Below are 23,919 nucleotides of genomic sequence, written 5' to 3' on the forward strand. Positions count from 1 at the left end.
AAATGTTCAATGTAAATTGCTTAAACAAAAAAGCCCGTTTTGTTTGTAGGTTGGATAACTCTATAACTGGAGAAATCTTTATTCGGTGGATAGTTCACAACGTTCTCTAACTAACAGTCATTCGCTGGATAGCTATTAATCTCACTCACCAGCAATACAACCGAAGAATTCCACCCTCATAGATATCCAACTTCGCCAAGTGACTGGGTGAAGCCTAAAGTAACGGGCCTTTATGGATCTCAAGAAACGGTTACAGACGACGATAAACCGGTCATAGTTTCCAGAGAAGATCTAGGTTGAGATAACAAAATACCGTAATTTTTGGACAGACTACAATGTCAAATGATAGGCGCAATATTAACTTGGATCGAACAAGTATCGTACACGGGTAAGCAGGTGAGAACAAAAGTCCCGACATTCATAACGTAATGAAAAAAAAGAGATTTATACAGGGGAAACCTTCCCTGGCAGTTCTCAACATCTCTGGCAGCTCTGGGCTTATTTATTGCGTGATTTCAAGGGTACGCTATTTAGAGACTTTGATGTAATCTTTATATTTCACACAACTGCGGAACAGTCAAACAAGGCTACAAGTCAAATGAGGTTGGAGAATAATTTGTCAACATTCTTTGATTAGAAAAGTTAACCTAGATTTAGACAATTGCAACCTTTGGTCTCAGTCTTCGAATATATAACAATTTAAACATTTGTAGAGCATTCATCCGCTAATTCTGAGTGTTTAAGTTTAGAATCCTCAGGGAGACAAAGATTTCTCTGAAGCCGGTAAACAATAATAATAATTGAACAATAAGTTATCACCTTTGTTCTGCGACCCTCCTTGTAGGTTATAAACCGCTGACCTCTGCTACTGAATGAAACATAATAGCTTGTCACCCATTGGTCAGCATTTTGACGCCCTTGAGTGCAAACCCGCGTGACTACAGTATCAGTTCCAAAGTCCACTTGTAGCCATTGTTTATTGTTTCTTTGACGTGAACACCAGGCTCCTCCGTTTCTTCCAGCGCGGCGCTGATGTAATCTGGCATTTCTTGCCGCACAGTAAAAGTTGTACGAAGAGGAGGCTCGGAACATTGGGTCTGGGATACGTCTATCTTCTAAACCGAGTGGAATGTCACATTTACCTGTAAGCAAATTCGTGTAACAGTAGATCAGTTTTTTGCTCTTAGAAGTGATACACGTTCGTTTTCATTGAGATATCGATACGCTATCCAGAAAACATGAACGAACATAGGCGCAATATCAAGTATGAAAATTTTACCTCAGTATAACTACAAATTATCGTAATTAATCCAAAATGAAATGTTTAGCAACGAGAAGGAAAAATGACTAAATTCATATCGAAATTCGAGGAGATTTACGATTTTAGAAAGGACGTTTTCAAATTAGAGCTTTACTAGTTAGGCATTGGAATCTAAAGAGATTAAAGATTCTAGAAGGGATGTTTGCTGGTTAGATTTTGGAATCTAAAGAAATGAAAGATTCTAGAATGGAGGTTTACTAGTTTGGTATTGGAATCTAAAAAGATTAAAGATTCTAGAATGGATGTTTACTAGTAAGCGGTATTGGAATCTAAAGAGATAAAAGATTCTAAAATGGAAGTTTACTAGTTCAATTTTGAAATTTAAAGATTCTAGAATGAGAGTTTACTCGTTAGATATTGAAGAGAAATTGGGAGTTGAAGAGACTAAAGATGTAGAAGGTTAAATCAAAAGATTGTTCAAAAAATCAGTTGGTTCTCGTGGATAAGTCAATAATGTTTCATCCCGCCTTCAACTAATTGTTCCGAATTCTTCTGGTGTTATTTATAAACGTTTGTTGCGTTGTCTCTGTTGTAATATTAACTTAACGCTTGGAAGAGATGAAACAACACTTACTCCAGGGGCAGCCGTACAACTCTAGTCTCATGGAAATGTGAGATCTCCAACCTCTTGGCTGAATACGTACAAATCTGCCATAAATTGGTGGATTGAAGGATCGCGTCTGAACTCCATTTCTATCGTAGTTACCTGGGAAAGTCTTAATAAAGAATAAAAAGAAATGGACGTTTTGATAAAAAGTGAAATACTCTTCAAGTAGGCATTGAACAAGGGTCACTTTCTGGGAAGTTCAAGAGAAGTTACAATTGACTCCTTCAATCTATTTGACATTCAAACTTAAAATATTACCTACATCACAAGAACATGATGATTTCCAAGTGAGTCGAAGATCACAATCTAAAATGTTTACTACTTGGGCACTGTTCATCTCTTAACCCTTTAACTCCCATGAGTGACCAAGACAGAATTTCTCCTTACAATACCAATACAATATCAAGCAGACAAGTGATGAGAATAAAGAAAAATATTAGTTATGGGATTATATGTTGATCCAATACCAAATTCTCCAAACTAAAATCACAAGAACTGTATGGGAGTCAGTAAGGAGAACTACTAATGAGATCTTGGGAGTTAAAGGGTTAAAGACAAATCAAAATGAAACAATAGAACCACATATTACCTTAACATTGTCCCACCACTCTCTAACATATGAGAAGCGCGTCCCATCATATCCATACAGGACCCAATAGGCTGTTACCCATTGATCAGCGTCTTGCCGTCCCTGGGTGTTGATACCCGATATTTTCATGGCCTTTCCTAAGTCAATCTGCAGCCACTGGTTATGGTTTTTGTGGCGGGAAGACCAGGCTCCCATAAGCCGTCCGCGACGCGGGCGGTGAAGTCGTGCCAAATATGGCCCGTGGTTTGCATCCCACGAAGACGAGGCTGTCATGGCAGAATTCCTGATGCGACCATTTTGAATGCCCACAGGGTAATTGCAGAAATTCTCTGTGAAAACGTAACTAAGAGTAAATATGACCGTATTCTTCAAGAGAGGAGAAGGAATTGCGTCAAGTAAGCGGTCATACACGTAGGTATTACGAGCGATGTAAACTGCACCCAAACACTAAACAGCTCATTTCGAATGTTAAACAAAAGGAGGTTGCATCTACATTGTTTCATGTTTACAAAATTATTTTGGGGCTAAGTATGGAGGCAGGTGCTCGAATCTGCTTCCATGTAGAACTTTCACTTTTTAGCTGTAACATTGTTCAGTGATGCCTGTGTGGAATACAAATGCCTGTTTTACCTACCTCAACGTATCATCAGATTAAACTTTTAGAAATTATTTAAATTTACTCTAGCAGCGATTGTAAAGAAAAGAAAAGACGACGATTGTACCAACGGTGAATATACATGTACCAGTTGTAACAGCGAGCGTTTAGAATTTATTTTAAGGTCCTCACCTCTGGCGCGGCAGCCATACAACTCTACCCTTATCGCAATATAACTTCGCCAGCTTCTTGGATGCAGACGGACAAAGCGCGCTTTGATAGGTGGGATGATACGGTGTGTCACAGTGTGATAAATATCATAGTTGCCACGGAATAGCTGAAACAGTAGAAATTGTAAATTGCGCTGATGTTTCACTGATACTCTTCAAACAAAGACAAGGCACGTGAAAGCCATTAAGTGAACAAAAGTAATTGCTGTTATAATTCAGTGAGAATAAAATAAATGGTCCTGTATGCAGATAAAAATCTGTTCGATTTGATATTGCACGATAAAGGAAAAACATTCTTCAAACCACACCAATATTAATGAGCGACGGAGTTATGCATCGGGTAAACAGTGCGCTAACGAACACAGGGATACCCACACAACATGATGAGAGCGGTGTGGAAAATTTGTCTCAAAAGGGAAAAAAATCAGACAATCCTTACCTTAATCCGGCCATAGGCAGCGTACATATTAAATCTCAGGCCCGTTCGGCTGTAAGAGAGTGTGTAACTCTTCACCCATTGATGAGCCTCTCTTCTTCCTTGTGTAGCGATTCCCTTGATGAGGCTCAATTGTCTCAAGTCGATCTGCAGAAACTGCTTGGTGTTCTGATGCCTGGCCACCCAGGCCCCTGTTCGTCCATGACCGTTGACAATGTTAAGCCGTGCTCGGTCAGGTCCGTGGTTGTAATTGTACGACGACGACGCCCGAAGATGACCCGACAAGATACGATGATCTTCCATACCGAGAGGCATAGTGCAACGATCTAAAATACACATGGATCAGCTTTTAGTAAATGAGTCTACTAATCCATTATAAGCGAACACTAGACATTTCGTGACTTTCCGATACTCCTACGAAACTACCAAAACCTCAAGACAACAATTATTTACGGAACCCTAACTTCCTTTTTTTTCCTTGTCTCATGATAGTTCTTATCCAGATACCTGTGAAGCATCCATACAACTCAACTCTCATAGAAATGTGAGAGCGCCATCCCCAGGGCACCACTCGGACGGCACGGCATTTGAGTGCTGGATTAAACGGGTTCATAACAACAGAGTTTCGGTCTCGATTTCCAGTGAAGTACTGTGGGAAAAAATTGAACTTTTAATTTGCTATACCCATAAGGCAATTCATATGCATCGTAAGGAAGCAAAAACTACACAGCGCTTTTTGATCAAGTGTTGTGAAATCAAACTTGAACCAAAAGAATAACAACAGCTAATCAAACCAAAGATGTACGACACCAGGAACTAATGAGGACTCACGGTGCTTTCCTGATGAGTGTAGAAAACGATCGACCCTTTTTAAGAGAGAGTTTCCCCTCTTTCTGTTAGATCTCCTCTAAAGTATTGCGCATATTTCAAAATTGACCCTTCATCCAAGACAGTTCTGATAATTATAAACGGCGAGATAATTCCCATAAATGGGGAGCCAGGCTAAGTAAAGAATATAAGGGCTAGTTCTCCTCATAACTCTTCACTCACTCTTCTGCTGTTGCGCTCTTTGTATTCGCTGAAGCGAAGTAAGTCCAAGCTGTGCATCACATAATACTGTGTAACCCACTGATCAGCGTCTTGCCGTCCTTGGGTGGCAATTCTGATTATTTTTGCCGCCCTTCCAAAGTCCACCTGCAGGTACTGGTGACGATTATTGTGTTTCGCTGACCAGGCCCCCATGTATCGTCCACGGCGACCCCAGTGAAGTCTTCCCAAGAAGGCAGCATGGTAATTATTCCACTGAGACGAGGCAGTTACCATGCTGTTTTTGATTGCGCCTGTCTGGAGACCCATCGGTCGGTTACAACGACGTCCTACGCGAAAGAATGTCATTATAATGTTATAATTGGTCAGCCCTTTAGTCCTTATCTGTAACTAATCTCCTATTTCTCTTCACACCTTCACTGTTAATTCAAACATGAAGGCTACGAGAATTAAGGGAAGGATAGCTACCTGAAGAAGCTCATAATTTTTCACTAATTCACAAAATGCATGTGGCAAAAAATAAGTCAAAGAATTACGACGTATCTCTACTGAAATCATACCATCCAAAACATTCCGACAATTATTATACTTTTTCCCGTTCTGCTTATAATGACATGCACATATATGCAACTATATAAAAACGCATGTGACGTTTTCAAACGTCCCTCTGAAAGCATTGAACCGTTCGCCGAGACAAAGATAGACAGAAGAAGAAAAACACAGTAACCGCCAACTTTGTTTATTTTATGCATACATTTTTCAAAAGTTGCGCTGCGAAATGCCTTCCTGAAGCTAATTAATGCAGTTTCACTCACCAAGCACACATCCGTAAAGTTCAACCCGCATAGTGATGTGTCCATACCAAGTTCTGACATTAATACGAACAAAACGAGCAGCAAACGGTCTGAACAGACGATGTGTGACGACGAAGTATCTCTCTTGATTGGCCGGGAAGATCTGTTTTGATATTACAGGATAGGAGAGACAGTAAAAAATTAATATTTTAAGTCTAATAAGCAGTACTTATCCAATTTTATATAAAGACTGAAATACCACAAGCACCTGTTTGTACGATCAATGCCAAAAATGTTTCGTTAATTGCACCGGTAAACCCATTAAAATTGTGGTAAATTTTGGTAAAAGTAACAGACCACACTTTTCATTGGTTTACTAGCGTGGGTTAATAGTAGCGTATTAACCCACGAAAAAAAGTTGGTAAATCACGAGCCGGAGGCAAAGGAAACGTTAAGTCAATGTAAGGATTGCAATTGCCGTCTTTGACTAATTCGGCGTAGTTCTCCAGACGAACAAACAAACAAACAAACAAAAAGGTGGTGTACTTACCCTAGTGCGCCTATTTTCCTTGTAAGGATAAAACCTGACAGCATTGTTACTAATCGACAGCGTGTAACTAGTAACCCATTGATTAGCATCATATCTGCCTTGAGTGGCAATCTTCTTAACGACAGATTTGGCTCCGAGGTCGATCTGCAGCCATTGTCGATTGTTGTTAATCCTAGCTATCCAGCCGCCACGGGTTGCACCGTGATTCCGAGCCTGCAGTCTGGCAGACCATGGACCATAATATCGGTTGTAGAACGTGGACGCAGACATCATAGATTGCGTTATGCGGCCATCTTGGATTCCGAGCGGCGCTTCGCACTTGTCTGCAGTTATAGGTGAGGCGAAAAATGAAAGCATAACAAGCGATTAATAGGGAAATAGAAAATTGAGACAATTTTGATAATGAGAATAAATTGTGAAAGAGTGGTCAGATTCTCAGATTTTCAACCGTTTGAACCCTATTTAATCCCGTTTGAAAACTTTGATCAACCGGTTAAACTTAAAACGCCTTTTTTCCAAATAAAAGAGGTGTGAATTCAATCGGCCATCCCAACGTGAAGCCATTGATCCCAGTACAACACGACTTAATGTTATATAGTCTATGCACAACAGCTTCGATGTCATATTTTTCTTCCCTATTTTACCTGCTTTGCATCCATAGAATTCTATCCTCATACTGATGTGCCGATACCATCCTCGTGGAATAATGCGCATAAAACGAGCGATCACTGGTGGGTTAAGTACATTACATACGAGACTGTGTTGGTCTCGGTTTCCTTGGAAGTACTGTAAGATGTAACCAATAAATAACAGTTTAAAGGGCACATGCATTATAAATATCACATGAAATGTCAATGGTTACTTTTAAGCTTGTTTTGTTTAAAAGTTCCAAACGCTTCATGAATCGGATTATTTATAAGAAAAGCCTTCGCAATGCCTTCCACGCTTTTCCTTAAAACGTAGGAAGAATACTGAAGGAAGTGTCATGAGAAATGAAGACGTGGGTTAAAAATGATTTCCCATTTTTAACAGTGCTTAAAACAGACGCATTCGGGAAAAGTTTTCCTCGGTAGACTCAGTACTTTCGTCCTAATTCCTTTCCAATTTTTTCTGTTTCCATGATTACGATTCACATTAATCCCATATAGCAAATTTCTTATTTAACTTTTAACTCAGGCGATGAAACGACAAAATAGTCCTGTATTGATTTAGTTGACAGAGTAAACCTTGTAGTGCGATATTTTCTTTTAATAAGTGCCGCTGATAATACGTACCACATCGTTACTCTTGTATCTGTACATGGTCCAGTGTGTTCCATCTTGACTGTACGTCACTTGGTATCTTGTTACCCATTGGTTGGTATCCTGTCGACCTTTTGTGACTATTTTCTTGATTTTCATCGGTCGTCTAAAGTCCACTTTAAGCCACTGATGGTGATTGTTGTGGCGTGCGCTCCAGGCCCCCATGTACCGATCCCGTTTGACTGTCCCTAGCCTAGACAGTCTGGCATTGTGGTATTTGTCCCACTCTGAAGAAGCTGTGATTTGCTTATTCCTGATAGCACCACTCTTCATACCCAAGGCTTTGTTACAAACAGCAGCTGTATCAAAATAAAAATTTGCGAAAATATAAACATTTTGGAAAAATCAACAACAAACAATAACGAAGAAAATTTAAAGAATTGAAAATTCGCCCCTTTTTTACACTCCCTCCCTATCTAAAAGTGCATGCACCCCCCCTCCTGGCAAGCCTGAAATCTAGTAAGTCCCCGCAAGGAGGAAGGGGTTCATAGCTTAGCAATAGGCTTACGGTAAACGGGTTTTCTTATACGTGCAATTGCAAAACAAATAAACAAAGGAAAAAAAAAAGAAAAAGAAAACTGATAAAAGTGTATCTGACTGCTGTGCACAGCATTTTTTTATTGATGAAAGCTTCAAAACTTGATTGCTATTTGTTTTCTACTCTGCGATAACGTCTCAAATACCTGAGCATCCATACAATTCGATTCTCATTGATATCCAACTGTACCAGGTCTTAGGGTAAACCCTGACATACACTGCTGGGAGTCTCTTTCTGAATCGATGATACACCAATGAGTGGCGGTCTGTGTTGGCTGTGAATAACTTTAACAATCCAAAAACACATGTTATTACGTGAAAAAGTTGTTCACGGCCTCATTATAACGAGTACAGTCAAATTGTATCTAGCGATTACTCATGTGACTGTTACATAGAGTGCAATCGACTGATTCGTTTGGAATCCTCATAAAGCTATGAAGAAAAAGTTACGGAGCCCATCTCGAAACCTCATTGCACCTATCTCGAAAACTAACATGACCATAGAACTCTTAACCCTTTCAAATATTCCTGGAGACCTCTGTAAGCGTAGTTAAGTGGGTTTTGATTCTAATAGAATTAAAAAAGAAAACGACGCGTATCGGGAGTCATCATTGTCAATTTTTTGTGGAAAATAGTTATAAAGTGAAAAGAGCTAATTATTTGTTCACTGATAAAATTTCTAAAAGTATATCATGACGAGTATTTTAAAGAGGCGTACCATCAGAGTTACTCTCTCTCATTCCCTTAAAGCCAATATAAAGTAAAAAAATTGGTCATCAGTTACCTTCACTCTTCTATTCTCCTTATACTGAGTGAAATCCACTCCATTCATTCCATACGACACAGTGTAACTCTTCACCCATTGGTTTGCATCCTGTCGGCCTTGGGATCCAATGCCTCTCACACGGTAGATTTCCACCATATTAACCTGAAGCCACTGTTTGTTGTTACGATATCGAACACTCCATGACCAGCGGTGATTAAGTCTTCCATGCCACGGTGCAAGGTGATGGTTGTAATATGATGAAGCAGAAAACTGGCCATTTGGGATTCTCTTGTCTTCCAAACCAAGAGGAACACCACACGGGTCTAGGATTCAGGGGAAGGAAAATATGATCCAAATGAGAAACCTTCTGGCAAGCAGATTTATTTTTTTTGAAGGTTCAAATTCAATAACGTAACCAGTCCAAGTTGTCGAATAAAGTAGAAAAAAATTATATTGCAAGAAAGAACTTTAAAGAAACTAATCTATATGGAAGTCTGATTTTTTAAATTAATAAATATTGGAGCAAAATTATAAACGAATAATAACCTTGTCTTCTAAGAATTGAGAAAAATTGTGTCATGTTGGTGGCCAGTGAAGGTAATAATCGCGTAGAATTTACTTATTCGTCCCAGGTAGATAAACAGAAGTACCGGATTTTAAAAAGTTGTTGTTTAAGCGTCAGCCCTCTGTCAGAGCAAAAAATTCACGATAAATCAATCTTCTGAAAAGGCCTCTATTTAACTGATCTTTTGGCACGTTTGGGTAAAAAGCGCTCATCACTTAGAGATATTTGGACTACGCCAGTTATTTCAGAGCTCTCTTGTCTAAGCAAATGTACCTTCTGGGCATCCAAAGAACTCCACTCTCATAGAAATATGTCTGTACCAGCCCCACGGACGAATGCGCACAAACCGAGCTTTGATTGGTGGAAACAGACGATATTGCACAACACTGTTCTGATCCCTGTTTCCTGTAAAGTACTGTGAAAGTAACATTACCAGTCAAAACTTTGCATTTATGTTCAGAATTTTGCAATTATAAGGAAAGGGCTGACTAAAATCAGTGCATGTTTAATCAAAAGAAATCCATTAACTTTAAAATGCTCATCAAAGATATCACGGTATCAAATTCGACCACACTAGTTCGCCTCCATCTCGACAAGGTCTCCCCGAATCTTTGACTCGTTTCCTTAAGGCAGAACCTGTCCCTGAAGAATCCGACACACTTATGTATCGCTCTGACGAAAGGAGTCGAGTTGAAGACTTGGGGGCGAACGGGGAAAGGCCGGGGTGAACTTGTCTCAATTGATGAGGCGAATCAGTTCCTCGAGAGTCTTTTTATTCTTGGATGGGAGGATTGGTTGGGTTAGTTAGCAGCTACAAAACAAGGCACAGACTTCATTTCCAATTTGCAGCACCTGCAACAGAGCTAATCCGAGACACACGGATACCTACAACATTTCATAAAACCTGATCTGTTTATTACCTTTCGGTTGCTATTTTCCTTGTAGTCAGTGAACGTGGAACCATCTTGGCTGTACTCGACAAAGTATTGCGTGACCCACTGTGCGGCATCCTGTCTACCTTGCGTAGATATCTTCACCACGCGCATGGCTCGATAAAAGTCTACCGCAAGCCACTGGTAGCGGGTGTTGTGCCTGGCACACCAGGCTCCCATACGGGAACCTGTTCGGCGGAAGTTTAGTCGGGCATTGCGAGGACCATGATTAACATCCCAGCTCGAAGAGGCTGATAGTTGGGTTTGCCGAATGCGGCCATTTTGCATACCGAGTGGTTTGTCGCATCTTGGACCTAACCAAGGAAAATTTCAGGCATGAGGAGACTATTACATTATAATAAGGAAACACATACACACATCTGTTTTCAAATTTTTTCTTACTCTTTTCCTGACTTTTCCTTGGTATAAATAAAAACGCCCTTGATCAGATAAAGACAAAATATAATATACTGTGGTAACGTTCAGCCCCCCCTCCGCACCCCCCTTACAACAGACCAAAATTTCCACGAATCGCGGAAAGAAATTTTGAGCGAGACAGAGAGCAATGTAATGAAACCGAGAGAAATGGATGTTTTAAAAAGTTCGAATCTCACATTTTCCTACGAGTCTTCCACTGAAATTTAGTTTTTCCAGATTCCAACGAAATTCACTCATTCCTTGACCTTGAAGAGTTTCTTCTAACTTTTTTCTCATTTTAACAAACACTAAATGTATAATACAATTTCTTTATTCATTCATCTCTTTGTTGATAGAAACGTCTTATCTTTCCCCTATTGAATTTGCATTTTTGCAGGCTAAACCACACTGGGGAGAAAAAAAACTCCAAAACGTAGGCCTAGAAAAACCGCAAAAACTAAATAAGAAAACCAAAGTATCAGAAAACTCAAGCAGAAAATATATTCCTCTCAGAGCATCTTTGTTATAAGATATTTATAATTATTGTATACCTACCAATAATACAGCCATAAAATTCCACTCTCATTGAAATCCAGCTTCGCCAAGTAACTGGATGAATCCTAAAGTACCTTCCAGACAGTGGCCTCAGGAATCGATTGGTGACAACCATGTATCGGTCATAATTGCCAGCGAATATCTATACAGGGGGAGAAACAAATTTGCCACCGTCACTAAGGCTTTTGGAAAATGGCTTCTCACCAATAAGTAAACTTAACATTTTGCATATCATGAGCGATTTAAGAGCAAGTATCGGGTGTATGCCGGGTTTGCATTGGCTTTACATTACTCTGTTTTGTGATTGGTCTAAAAACCATTTTCGTTACCCTCCTAACCAATCAGAAGCGAATCTAAAACTAACTGCCATTTAGCTAGCGGCGTTTTCCCGCGCTTCAGGCACACTGCTCATTCTGTCGCGATCGTACCTTTAATATATAGCTAAGGCGATTTTAAGTCCGAAACAAAAGGCCTTTTCATACAGGATTGAAACTAGTGTACCTTAGTACGGCGTCCTTCTCTGTAAGGTATATAATGTTGACCATCTCGGCTAAAAGTTATGTAGAAGCTTGTGACCCATTGATCAGAATTTTGACGACCTTGGGTAGAAACACGGGTTACTCGAGTAAGTCCTCCAAAGTCGAACTGAAGGAACTGTCGTCTATCGCTTCTTTTTGCGCACCAAGCTCCTCCAAATCTTCCGACTCGTCTCTGGTGGAGCCTGGCGTTTCTTGGTGCACAATAGTAGTTGTAAAATGAGGAAGCAGTGATGAGCTGGTCGGAGAAGCGACCATCTTCAACGCCGAGTGGTACATCACAACGGTCTAAAGAAGAAAAAAAGGACTAACATATAGTTCATTCAGAGTGTTAGCAGTAAATCAAAAGAAGTAACAATCTGTGTATGAAAAAATCTGAAGATAACGCGAATTCAGTGGAAATTTTGAAGATACTCTACGGATTGAAGATAGTTATGGCAGGCCGTATTGGTATAGAAAATAACTGAAGGTTGACCGTCAAGTATGGCAGTTGTATATATAGCGTTCTGTTATTTTTTCTAGAAACTTAATTTAGACATAACGCAAGCTAAGTTCTCTATAGAAAGACACTATCACACGGTTGTCATGAAATATACTATCATGCATTACACTTACTTTACTAACTAATCATTAAATTCGGTTTTCGCATGATATCATGAATTATCACACCTCGTATCTGTGTTATCTGCCTCAGCCCTCGGCTTTGGAAGATAACTTGGACACCGGTTTTGATAGTTCATGATAACATGCTCAATCTCATCCAATCATTGCTTATCACATTCCTTTTTCGAAGCATTTACAGGAGAGAGTAGCATCTAACATTTACAAGAGATAAGAGTTTTTCTAAAAACTACATGGCAAACAGACTTACTCCATGGACAACCGTACAACTCAAGCCTCATTGAAATGTGTGATCGCCAGCCGCGCATTTGCAGTCGAACAAAACGTCCATAGATGGGGTACGGCAGAGGATTGTTGCGTATGGAATATCTGTCCACATTGGCAGGGAAAGTCTATGGAAAATAAAATATTTTCACGGAATCAATTAATAAGAGCATCTTTCCTTACAACGACATAGAGTGGTACCTTTACGTAGATTTCGAGACGAAAAAAAGGAAGTTTCATCTGTGGATTTTCTAATGACCAAGAGGGCGTTAAAGCACACACGTCAGTGTCAGATATATGGACAATGACCGAAAGTTGGGAGTTCTTTTCTCTGTAACCTTTTGTATGCGACGTTTAGTTTAGAAGGCTAAAACAAGGCATGTCCGATTTTTTATTCGGCATCAAAGCGCTTCAGACGTGAGGCTCTGTACTTTTGGTCGCCGCTCGCGTCTTATGTCTGTATTAATGAGCCACCCATCTAACCTTTACCTTGAGTCTGAAAAATCACACGCCTACATTTCTGTCCCACACCTCCGGCACAAAATCACCTGAAGCTTTTGAAACCAACCCTCCGGATAGTAATTGTTTTGCCTGGACTAGATCTTTTAGTGCATATATTGTGTACCCCAAAATCCTGGGACACAGAGGAAACAGCGATGACGTACAAAGAGATTGTTTGCCCCGTAACTTTCGCAAATGGTCGCGTAAAGGTTTTAACCTGCCACCTAAACTCACATAGGGGTCCATTGCTAGATTCCTGCATACTATAGGGGGAATTCATTCCAGTTCCAAAGCTTTATTCAACACACAAAAATAAACACAAATAACACGATAGTTTAAACTAATCCTTACCTTCACCACATCCCACCAATTCTTAACCTTAGCAAACTTCACTCCGTCTGCGCTATAGAGAACGTAAAACGCTGTCACCCATTGTGCAGCTTCATATCTGCCTTGTGTAGCCAAACCAGTGACCTTCATGGACCTGTGCAGATCAACCTGAATCCACTGATTGTAGTTGTTCTTCTTAGCAGACCAGGCACCCATCAGTCTGCCACGGCGCATGTTCCCAAGTCTGGCAAGCCAAGAAGCATGGTTTTTGTCCCACTGAGATGAGGCTGTGATGGCTGCATTTTTGATTCGGCCACTTTGCATACCAAGAGGTCTGTCGCATACATGTTCTGGCAAACCGAAAAGAAACAAACAAAGAGATGTATAAACATTTTCTCCTTATTTTGAAGGGTTAAAGTAGATGTCAAGATGACGAATTCCCCAAGCCTTGATCTAGAGCAGGAAAGAAAACCTTTAACACTTCATGCTTTTCGCAGCTCTACAGTTTAATTACTCAGAGTTAATTACTTTTCTTCTCTCCCTCAAATTCAACTCATACCTTCACCAGCAGAAATTATCTTAAGTCTTAGAATCATCTCCAACATAAAGTCGCTTTTGTTAGCTTACAATAAGTAGGATTTCAACAAAAGTATCTTTTGCTGATTTTTATGCATCGTGTTTGCAGTGTTCAAATGTTTACCTTTATATCGGCACCCATACAACTCCACTCTCATGGCAATATATGACCTCCAGGTCTTGGGATGAATCCTTATATACCGGGCTCTAATGAAAGGTGATACTCTCTGGGCAACAGTATGGTAAATATCATAGTTTCCACGGAATCTCTGCGTGAAAGTAACCACGGAGCATACGAGGTAAGTCAGTCTGACATTGGTTATGTCTTATTATAGACACAGTGAGCTATTTCACCCGTTTTCAGTAATACATAACGAATACCGGATAACGTATAACGTTTAACAAATACGTTCCCTTAGCCAAGCAGAAGCGCGTGATTACGATCCCCACGATCACTTTTTCCGTTGATAACGAAACTCCGTTACAAACGATTCTTCGTAATGACGAACGTCTGTTGAAGCGAACGTCCGTTATAGCGAGCTCCCGTTTTAGCAAACCTCTGTTTTAACGAACAGCGCCCGACAGTTCGTTATTCTAAGATTCCTTGGCAGACCGCCGAAAGTTATCGAATAGTTGTAAGCCAACCACTTCAAACAAAAAGGAACAAACAAATGTAAAGTTGTGTACAAGTTTACCTTTACTCTTCCACCAACTGCATAAGCTCTAAACCTTCGGCCATCTTTGCTGTATGAGACAACATAACTGGACACCCACTGATGAGCTTCTCTCCTTCCCTGTGTGGCGATTCCTTTGATGATACACATCTGCCTCAAGTCAATCTGCAGCCATTGCTTAGTGTTTCTATACTTGGCTACCCAGGCCCCTGTGCGGCCATGACTGGCGTAGATGTTGAGACGTGATCGATCGGGGCCGTGGTTGTAGTTGTATGATGATGAAGCACGAAGATGTCCTGACAAGATACGGCGATCCTCCATACCAAGAGGCATGGTGCAACGGTCTGAAAAGAAGGGAAAAATTAACCTCAATTAACAAGTAAGAGCAACTCCACAACCGTGGCTAACAATCAGAACAACTAGATGCCACATTTCACAAAGAATTCATTCCATTACCACAAATGTGAAGTTGCTCGGTAGTCCCAAAAGTTTTATTTAGACAAGTACATGTATTTCTCAAACCGAAATAAGATTCGGAAAAAACTTGGGGCTGAATGCAATGTTCTCAGTTAGAAGACCGTCTGCTTCCTATGTGGATAATGTTGTTTCTTGCTTAAAAGTTTTTTTTTTTTCACCATTTTGGAACCAATTTGGAAAATACCTCATTCGTTTGCTGTAAACCTAAATATAATGAACACTTCCGCACCTGTGAAACATCCATAGAACTCAGCTCTCATGGAGATGTGTCTGTACCATCCCCAAGGATGAACCCGGATGTAACGACATCGAATCGCAGGATTAAATGGGCTGTGGACCACACTGTTACGGTCTCGATTTCCGGTGAAGTACTATTGAAGGATTAGGGAAAAAATGTGAATTAGCAACCTCTGAAAAGTAAGGCAGTATATCGTAAAAATTCACGTTATGCATGGACGCTAAGCAAGCAGAGGATAATTTTCTGTTTGTGTTGTAAATCATTTATTTTTATTTTCTTTCCTTTGTCTTTTCTTTCTTTCTTTTTCTTTTCCTTCTTCTCTTCTTTACAGTTTCTTTCCCCCTTTTGTGCTCTTTTCCTCTTTTACCAATTTTCGTCGGGCTAATGGTCATTATGTTCAATTACTTGTTCACTTTGCAAAGAGCCAATGTTTTCCCAGTCGACTGCAGTCACGTAATTTCCCTAGGGCGCTAATTTCTTCTCGCTGCATAATATCTTAATGATTATAAACGTTCATACCTTCCTATTGTTTCTCTCCTTGTATTCCACAAAATTGACCAGATCCACACTGTACGTAATGTAATACTGCGTGACCCATTGATCAGCATCGTGCCTTCCTTGAGTAGCTACCTTGATGATCTTGGACGGCCTTGTGAAATCAATTTGTAGATACTGGTATCTGTTGTTACTCCTGGCACTCCATGCACCCATGTACTTCCCAGCCCGCCGGCGATGAAGTCTCGCCAGGAAAGCAGCGTGGTATTTATCCCACTGAGAAGAAGCTGTCATTAGGTGGTTTCTGAGGCGTCCGTTTTGTAAGCCCATTGGTTGGTTACACATTCGGCCTTGAGTAAAGAGCGAGAGAAAGAAGTAACGAAGTTATATAATTAAGTTCAATGGCCTTTAACGGGGGATATGCACAAGGTAGGTATTCGTCGCATGTTCCTAAATCAAATTGGAATTTGGAATTTGGAATTTAGGTTTTGTAAAGAAAGTAACACCGGGGGAACTGTTGAAGAACTTTCGGAGCCAGCAAGAAAGTCATCAACTAACTCAACACGCATGTGACACCAGGTCCTGAAATCAAACCCAGGCTTCTGAGGTGAAAACTCAAGTCACCAAGTCGTCATTGGTTTATGTTTCGCACATGCCTGGCTGATAAACGTGACTCGAATTTTCTAGACCAATCATAAACCATAGTGAAGTAAAACCAAAGCAATCCTAGATTACCATTACCACTCAATTTGAAATAAGTTTGAGTCGTTGACATCTGACGCAATATTAAGTCTTTTAATATTACCTTATTTTCTCCTCACCTAATCTACAGCCGTAAAGTTCAACTCTCATAGAGATGTATCCATACCAACTCCTGACATTGATTCGCACGAATCGAGCCACAAATGGCCTAAAGAAGCGATGGGTTGCGACAAAATATCTCTCAATATTGGCCTGGAAGATCTGCAATAACGAAAAATGTTAAACATTTCTATGAAGTAACAATCTGTAATAAATTTTAACAACGTCACGAATATCTGAAAATTTGAACGGAATGATTCTTTAAAGGGATATCTCATAAGGAGGCACAGTAACCGAATGGTCCTCAATTCAAGTCTTCCGACCTGCTTTTCATTGGATTCGTTTCTGGTTGCCCCAGGTTCATCTCCTCGAATTTGCTCTTTTAGTAGCTAAGTATCTGGCTTCCCTTTTCTTGCTGCAATTTCCAACTAATCTACGTTTATTTGCAATATTTGTTTCCATAACAATGACCCTGGGTACCCTTTTTTGAGGAAAAGAACCGTCATTATCAAATTTCTGAAACAGGACAAGCAACCAAATCTGCAATTATTTTGCAGATACTAGAATGATTCAGACTTAAATATAGGAAGGCTAGTTTCATACCCTTATCTTTCGCCCCTCTGTATAAGGCACGAACTTGTCACCCTTCAGGCTGTAAGACACCGTATAGGACTTCACAAACTGGTTAGCATCATATCGGCCCTGAGTAGCAACCCTCTTCACTCGACACTTCGTACCCAGGTCAATCTGTAACCATTGCTTATTGTTATTGTACTTCGCAATCCAGCCTCCTCGGGTGGAACCGTAATTCCTGGCCTGGAGCCTGGCACTCCAGGGACCGTAGTAGTGGTTATACATGGAGGATGCCGTGAGCATAGATGGAGTAACACGGCCATCTTGAAGACCGAGAGGAACATCGCAGGGATCTGTAAGGAGATGTTCGCGTCAAATCATTGGTAAGATTTCTCTTTCAGAATTGTTCATCAAAATGAAGGGGTAATAATTCAACGTTGGCGAATACTTATCGACAAGCTGACAAAATTACTAACCAGCTCTACATCCATAGATTTCCACCCTCATCGAGATGTGACTTCGCCATCCCCACGGGTGAATCTTAATGATTCGTGCATATATGGCGGGAGTCAAAGCTTGTATTTTGACGCTGTTTTGATCATTATTACCACGGATAGTCTTAAAAAAGAGAAAACACAAGACAAGAGTGATTTTTATGCCAAAACATGAACGACGTTTAGCACAATATTCAACTGAAACAGTTACACCTTGGCCTATCGAGGCCTGTGAGCGACCAGAGTTGGGATAGAAGGATGTAGCATTATACTCCCCAGAACAGTCAGAGGTTCCAAGTTTTCTTTAATCGCTGTTTTGTTCCCAGTTCTATGCTCTCAATTGGGGTTCGTCCTTTCGCTAAGCCTACAACTGCAGAATAACTCTTGTACCTCCTTCCACTTTTATGAAGAAGGTAAAAACAGCATTGAATTAGGTCCGCTTGTCTAAATTTGGTTCTATCAAAATCTCACTCTTCGAAACCCCCTACCACCTTAACCTATAAACTTTCAATCAGTAAAAACGCACTTATTACCAACCAAGTGTACATTAAAAGGAGACTTCGAACATGTCACATTTCCCTACCATATCGTTGTTTTTGAAGCGATACATTTGCCAGTGTATGCCATCGACGCTGGATGACACTCTATAGTACGTCACCCACTGGGCTGCATCCTGTCTACCCTGAGTAGCTATTTTTGTGATCTTCATCAGCCGTCCAAAGTTCACCTTAAACCACTGATTTCTGTTTTTGTGCTTTGCGCACCAGGCCCCCACATATCTACCTCTCTTATGCAGATGCAGTCTCCCAAGTCTGGCTGCATGGTACACATTGTACTCGGACGATGCAGTGATTCTACTGTTACGGATACGACCATTCTGTAAACCTAGAGGAGTGCTACAGAGTGCACCTAGCAAAACAATGATATGCATGTCAACTGCTACTTGTTCATTTTTTCATCGAAATAGGAAAAGGGGTAAGGGGAGAAGAACACCTTATATTGGACCTGTTTTCGTCACATTTCTCCATTGGTTTTCGGGAGGGGAAGACTGCAGTCCGCTTCATCGGTATCTATTCTATTTACAGAGAGGTTTGCTACAAATGTATATCTAAATTTCATTGCAGGTGATATTCCTCTTCTCAAAGATGAGAAAAACCTTACTTGTGCAACCAAAGAGTTCAACTCTCATTGAAATCCAGCTGTACCAGGATTTTGGATGGATCTTCACGAAAGCAGCAGTGAAAGATTTCAGGAAACGATGAGACACAATGGAATGTCTGTCACTATTACCAGAGAAGACCTGAGACATGAGAAGGTGGTGAGAAGGTTATAAGCAAACATAAAGAAATAATATGCCTTTCATCAAGATAGCGCATTTCGATTGAGTGTCGTAAAACCAAAATTACAGAAATTACAAAAGCTACTCAAAGGAAAGGAAAATATAACAGCGATCCAATGAGAATTAATAGTAAAAGTGCGCAAACTGCTCAAAGCACAGGAATTGCGCGAAAAACGCGTGTGACAAAGACGCGATTAGTTTTGGTTTTTAACCTGGCGCGAGTTTTCTAGCCAATCATAGAACATAAGAAAGTAAAAGCTATGTTATCCTTGATTACTTTCGACACCCTATTGAAAATTTTTTCTTTCTATGCCTGGTAATCTGAATTGTATAAAGAAAAATAAATTGTCCAAACTTCAGTACAGATTTTACTCAGACGAGCGAAAGTGATCTCTAACTCAAATTAAAACTCCGCTGAGTTGAAATTGCACTAGTCCAAGGTTAAAAAATATTGAGGTAATTTTTATGTGGAAAGAATTATTTTCAATCGACAAGAAACGCTGTATGCTCAGAATTACACATGCTAATTAAAATCGGAAACTACAGCTACTCCAAAACGATCAACTGCAAAATTTCACCCTTATCATCCATATTTTAATAAAAACTCACCTTAATGCGCCTGTTTTCCGTGTAAGGCACATAACTAACACCATCACCACTGTATCTGACAATGTAGGTCTTTACCCACTGATTTGCATCCTGCCTTCCTTGGGTCGCTATTCCTTTAAATCTTGTTACATAACCAAAGTTAACCTTGAACCATTGGTGAACATCTCTGCGCCGAGAACTCCATGACCATCTGTGGTTCAGTCGGCCATGCCATGGTGACAGGTGATGATTGTAGTAAGTAGACGCTGACAAAGACCCTGGACTGAGACGTTTGTCTTCTAGACCCAGAGGTATGTTACAGCGGTCTGCAAGGTAAAGGAGATTAATTGATCAAGCATTGAGAGTGTAGAAGTGGCTTTCCTAACACTTTTGTAGGACTCAAAAGCTAAGTATGCACGGGAACGAACAGCCTACTACATTTTGCCACGCTTCCAACATGAGACTTCGTATCTCATTTGATTTTGGTACAATAGTAGTATTTGGGAGGCCTAGGTTAAAATCCTTTCAAACCAAAACAGCCAGATACATGAAGGAATATTGATAATAGCCTTAGTGTAAAAACAGCGATCTCCAATTAAGTCCATAATTTTACTGATACAAAATACAAATTCGTCACACCTTCAACACATCCATAGAACTCCACTCTCATAGAGATATGTCCATACCATCCCCACGGACGAACCTGAACGAACCGCGCTTTGATTGGTGGATAAAATCTGTGTATTACCACAGTATTTTGGTCTCTATTTCCCGTGAAATACTGAAAAAGAAACAAACAAAGGGGAGGAGGAAAAATAAATGTATATATAAGATATATAAGATTTTCGCTACAAAGTCATTTGGCCAACCATTCCACTCAACTGGCAAAAACGACGCTCACTTAGATATCATTTCTCCCTCATATAAACCAAATTTTACCCAAGAATATTTCCCTTAAAAGGCTTTCCAATCAATTAACGACGATTATAGGATATGATTCACCGATAACACTGTATAAATATTCCCACTTTTTGCTGGAGTATAGTTGTCCGTATTAGAAAGTATGATAGAGAGATTGAAAAGCTCACATAACATTTAAACCAGGGAGACATTTCGAACACAAATTATGTTTATTATGGTTCTATTGAAGATAGTTTCTTGTTACCTTTCTATTGCTGTTCTCCTCATAGTCGGCAAAATGCGCGCAGTCTTGACTGTATCTGACGTAGTACTTCGTCACCCACTGACGTGCATCTTGTCGTCCTTGGGTGGCGATCTTTATAATCCGCACGGAGCGTTTGAAATCCACTTGTAGCCACTGGTAATGATTATTGTGACGAGCTGACCAAGCGCCTGTTCTTGCACCGGTTCTTCGCCAATGAAGCCTGGCATTATTTGCTCCATGATTTCGGTCCCATATTGATGCTGCTGTGAGTTGATTAGCGTGAATGCGGCCATTCTTCATTCCTAGTGGTTTGTCACATCTCGGGCCTACATTTTGTGAGAGAAAAGTACGAATTTGAGAATGCATGTGGTTTGCTTTCAAGACATAGGGGTTTTAATAAAAGCTATACGTCACCTTTTCGAGCACAGCCGCATATAACACCATAGGCAGCCGCTTATGGAAGAAGTTATTGTATTGTTAACTTCGTTTGCAAGGTTCACCTTGATAGAGTTCTCTCTTTGAGAATCACACCAACTGCTTTATACGTAACGCATGAAAGAAATGCACCTTCTATTGTAAAACGGAGGTCTGTTTAAGGTTGTGAATTCTCAAAGATTTAGTTTCAATTTCAGATTATTTTCAATCCGTCTCGAAAGTTGTCTTTGGCTCTTTTTCCATTTCCATTTCGGTACTTCTTCTTCTGACTGAACTAAAATTTTTTAGTTCTTTCAGTTGTAGGTAGTTTTGCAAGTCGCCTCAAAGATCTAAAAATATCGAGGTGCAACTCACTCAAGTTAATATAATGGATCTAGACGACACTTTGATTATCTGCACTCGATAGCTCTAGGGCTGTAAAGAGAGATGAGATAGTGTTATATCTAAGTGAATAACCTATCATAATATTACACAAGTTGTCGTACCAATGACGCAGCCATATAATTCTACTCTCATGGAGATCCAGCTTCGCCACGTGACTGGGTGTATCTTGAAGTAACGTCCCACTATTGGTCGAAGGAATCGGTGTGTTACGACCACATATCGGTCAAAGTTGCCTGGGAATATCTGAAATGGAATAATAATAAGTGCAGTTTACTCATATATTATTTCTTACAAATGTAATTAATAATAGCAATAGGAGACGGTTGCACAAAGAATAAGAACACTCAAAGTGTTAATTTTCTTTGCTTTTCATCAATCAGCTCTTTTTCATTTGCCCCTTCTATGCTTCAACTATCAAGATCTTATTTATAATTCTCCATTACAGAGGATTCGGCTTTGTATCATGGAAACGCCTTCTGTTTGACAAAATGTGCCCACTCTCGTCATCTGTTCGCTTATAACGTGTTGGTATTGTAAGGAGATGTTACATTTTAATCAACTTTAGGAGTTAAGGGGATGACGTATTATTACTCTATAAAGTTAATTGGTGATTTTTTTCAGATAGGCAACAAAATGGAAAGATCTACTCAAAAAGAGTCAAAGTTTGAAGGCCTCGGTCGCACCACTCCTCATTTCAACCTTTTACCCCAAGACCATGAAGTAATTTCTCTTATACACTGACAAGCCGACAAGTGATAATAAAGAACAATATAAGCTGAGAGACATTATTTAATTTCACGTCAAATTCTTAGAACTAACATTGTAAAAAGTGTGCAACAGAGAGTAGGAAAAATGACTTGTGAGAGAGATCGTCCCCCACCTGCCCTGATTAGAAATCTTACTGACCTTTGTACGTCCGTACTCTTTATATGTCACAAACCGGTATCCCTTCACACTGTAGGACACGTAATAACTTGTTACCCATTGGTCAGCATTCTGACGGCCTTGAGTAGCACAACGTGACACCCGTGTCTGTCCACCCATGTCTATCTTCAACCATTGGCGTTTGTCGTTCCGCTTGGCATACCAGGAGCCTCCAAACTTGCCAACGCGTCTCTGATGCAGCCTGGCCATTCTCGGTGAACCCCAGTAGTTGTAGTAGGAGGAGGCAGTGATGAGTTGATCAGGGACACGGTGGTCTTCCATTCCAAGGGGAACATCGCACTTACCTTCAAAAAATCAAAGCAAAAATGTGATAATATTCTAAATAAAGTTTTATGTAATAAGGAGTTTACCTTTGGCTAAAAAACTGCCCCCATAATCTTCTTACCCTTCACCGTTATTGAAGGGAAACCTTCTTCTAGTTTCAATATTGTTCTCTTAAATTGAATATACAATTTATCTTTCATCTTCATAATGGCTTAGTTTAAATCGTTCAGAGTTCCAACTTGCACAGCGCTGCGAGATAGTGAGGCAATGAGTTGAATCCAGAGCAACTCCAGGCCATATGTCTCCAAATTCAACACTTAAATAATTATCTCTTCGAAGAGGAAATTCAACGCTCAACAGAGATTAACCAACTTTTTTCTTCAAATTTTGAACATTGAAAGTAGTTTGTGCAAAGCCGATAAATAGCATTTCTATGTGACAAGTTGCTCTCATGTGGTCACATAGTCAGTGTAACGTTACACTTCTCACAAATTGTACAAGCTTATGTTCTTGACTTACTCCATGCCCCACCATACACTTCTACCCTCATCGAGATGTGTGATCGCCAGCCACGAGGATTGATTTTAATAAATCTTGCATAAAGAGGAGGGTTGAACGAGCGCGTTTGGACACCATTTCGATCATAATTTCCTCGAAAAGTCTAAAACGCAATTAAGAAAAATATTTCACAGTGATATATTACTTTACGCAAAAAATACTTCCTTCGCAACCTTAAGTCTTTCTATACTAACACTAAAAAAAAAAAGACAAAAGAGTAAAATCGTTTTGTAAATAATCCAATCTTAATTCGTGTTTTCAGGTTAGCCATTAGTCCAAATATAAAGCTTTAACTTAGGAACTGATTATGGTTCAATTGAGGTCAATTAGTTTTGCTTTTCATGACAATGGGTCGCGTTTATATGAGCAGAATACAAACATTTCCGATGGTCGATCATTGACACTGATCGTCTACTAGC

General features: G+C 40.0%; 1 protein-coding gene across 1 annotated transcript in view; it reads right to left on the minus strand.

Annotated features, from left to right (window-relative positions):
• Positions 1-23,919, minus strand: part of LOC113674142 (uncharacterized) — a 108,159-nt gene that overhangs the window by 48,500 nt on the left and 35,740 nt on the right. Inside the window, exons 48-82 of the mRNA XM_089188385.1 lie at positions 23,462-23,603; positions 22,640-22,962; positions 21,835-21,976; positions 20,915-21,240; positions 20,389-20,530; positions 19,771-20,075; positions 18,984-19,122; positions 18,406-18,731; positions 17,805-17,946; positions 17,359-17,681; positions 16,776-16,917; positions 15,979-16,304; positions 15,451-15,592; positions 14,766-15,088; positions 14,195-14,339; positions 13,516-13,844; positions 12,650-12,791; positions 11,744-12,066; positions 11,243-11,384; positions 10,259-10,584; positions 9,612-9,753; positions 8,792-9,096; positions 8,154-8,292; positions 7,444-7,769; positions 6,814-6,955; positions 6,170-6,492; positions 5,641-5,782; positions 4,829-5,154; positions 4,286-4,427; positions 3,782-4,104; positions 3,305-3,449; positions 2,518-2,846; positions 1,896-2,037; positions 820-1,142; positions 150-291 (exon numbers count right to left, since the gene is read on the minus strand). Coding sequence (XP_089044511.1) covers positions 150-291; positions 820-1,142; positions 1,896-2,037; positions 2,518-2,846; positions 3,305-3,449; positions 3,782-4,104; positions 4,286-4,427; positions 4,829-5,154; positions 5,641-5,782; positions 6,170-6,492; positions 6,814-6,955; positions 7,444-7,769; positions 8,154-8,292; positions 8,792-9,096; positions 9,612-9,753; positions 10,259-10,584; positions 11,243-11,384; positions 11,744-12,066; positions 12,650-12,791; positions 13,516-13,844; positions 14,195-14,339; positions 14,766-15,088; positions 15,451-15,592; positions 15,979-16,304; positions 16,776-16,917; positions 17,359-17,681; positions 17,805-17,946; positions 18,406-18,731; positions 18,984-19,122; positions 19,771-20,075; positions 20,389-20,530; positions 20,915-21,240; positions 21,835-21,976; positions 22,640-22,962; positions 23,462-23,603 — 8,041 coding nt within the window. The remainder of the gene's footprint in view (positions 1-149; positions 292-819; positions 1,143-1,895; positions 2,038-2,517; positions 2,847-3,304; positions 3,450-3,781; positions 4,105-4,285; positions 4,428-4,828; positions 5,155-5,640; positions 5,783-6,169; positions 6,493-6,813; positions 6,956-7,443; positions 7,770-8,153; positions 8,293-8,791; positions 9,097-9,611; positions 9,754-10,258; positions 10,585-11,242; positions 11,385-11,743; positions 12,067-12,649; positions 12,792-13,515; positions 13,845-14,194; positions 14,340-14,765; positions 15,089-15,450; positions 15,593-15,978; positions 16,305-16,775; positions 16,918-17,358; positions 17,682-17,804; positions 17,947-18,405; positions 18,732-18,983; positions 19,123-19,770; positions 20,076-20,388; positions 20,531-20,914; positions 21,241-21,834; positions 21,977-22,639; positions 22,963-23,461; positions 23,604-23,919) is intronic.

The sequence above is a fragment of the Pocillopora damicornis genome, chromosome 11 (genome assembly GCF_964200805.1).
Source record: "Pocillopora damicornis chromosome 11, jaPocDami1.2, whole genome shotgun sequence".
Classification (NCBI taxonomy): Eukaryota; Metazoa; Cnidaria; class Anthozoa; order Scleractinia; family Pocilloporidae; genus Pocillopora; species Pocillopora damicornis.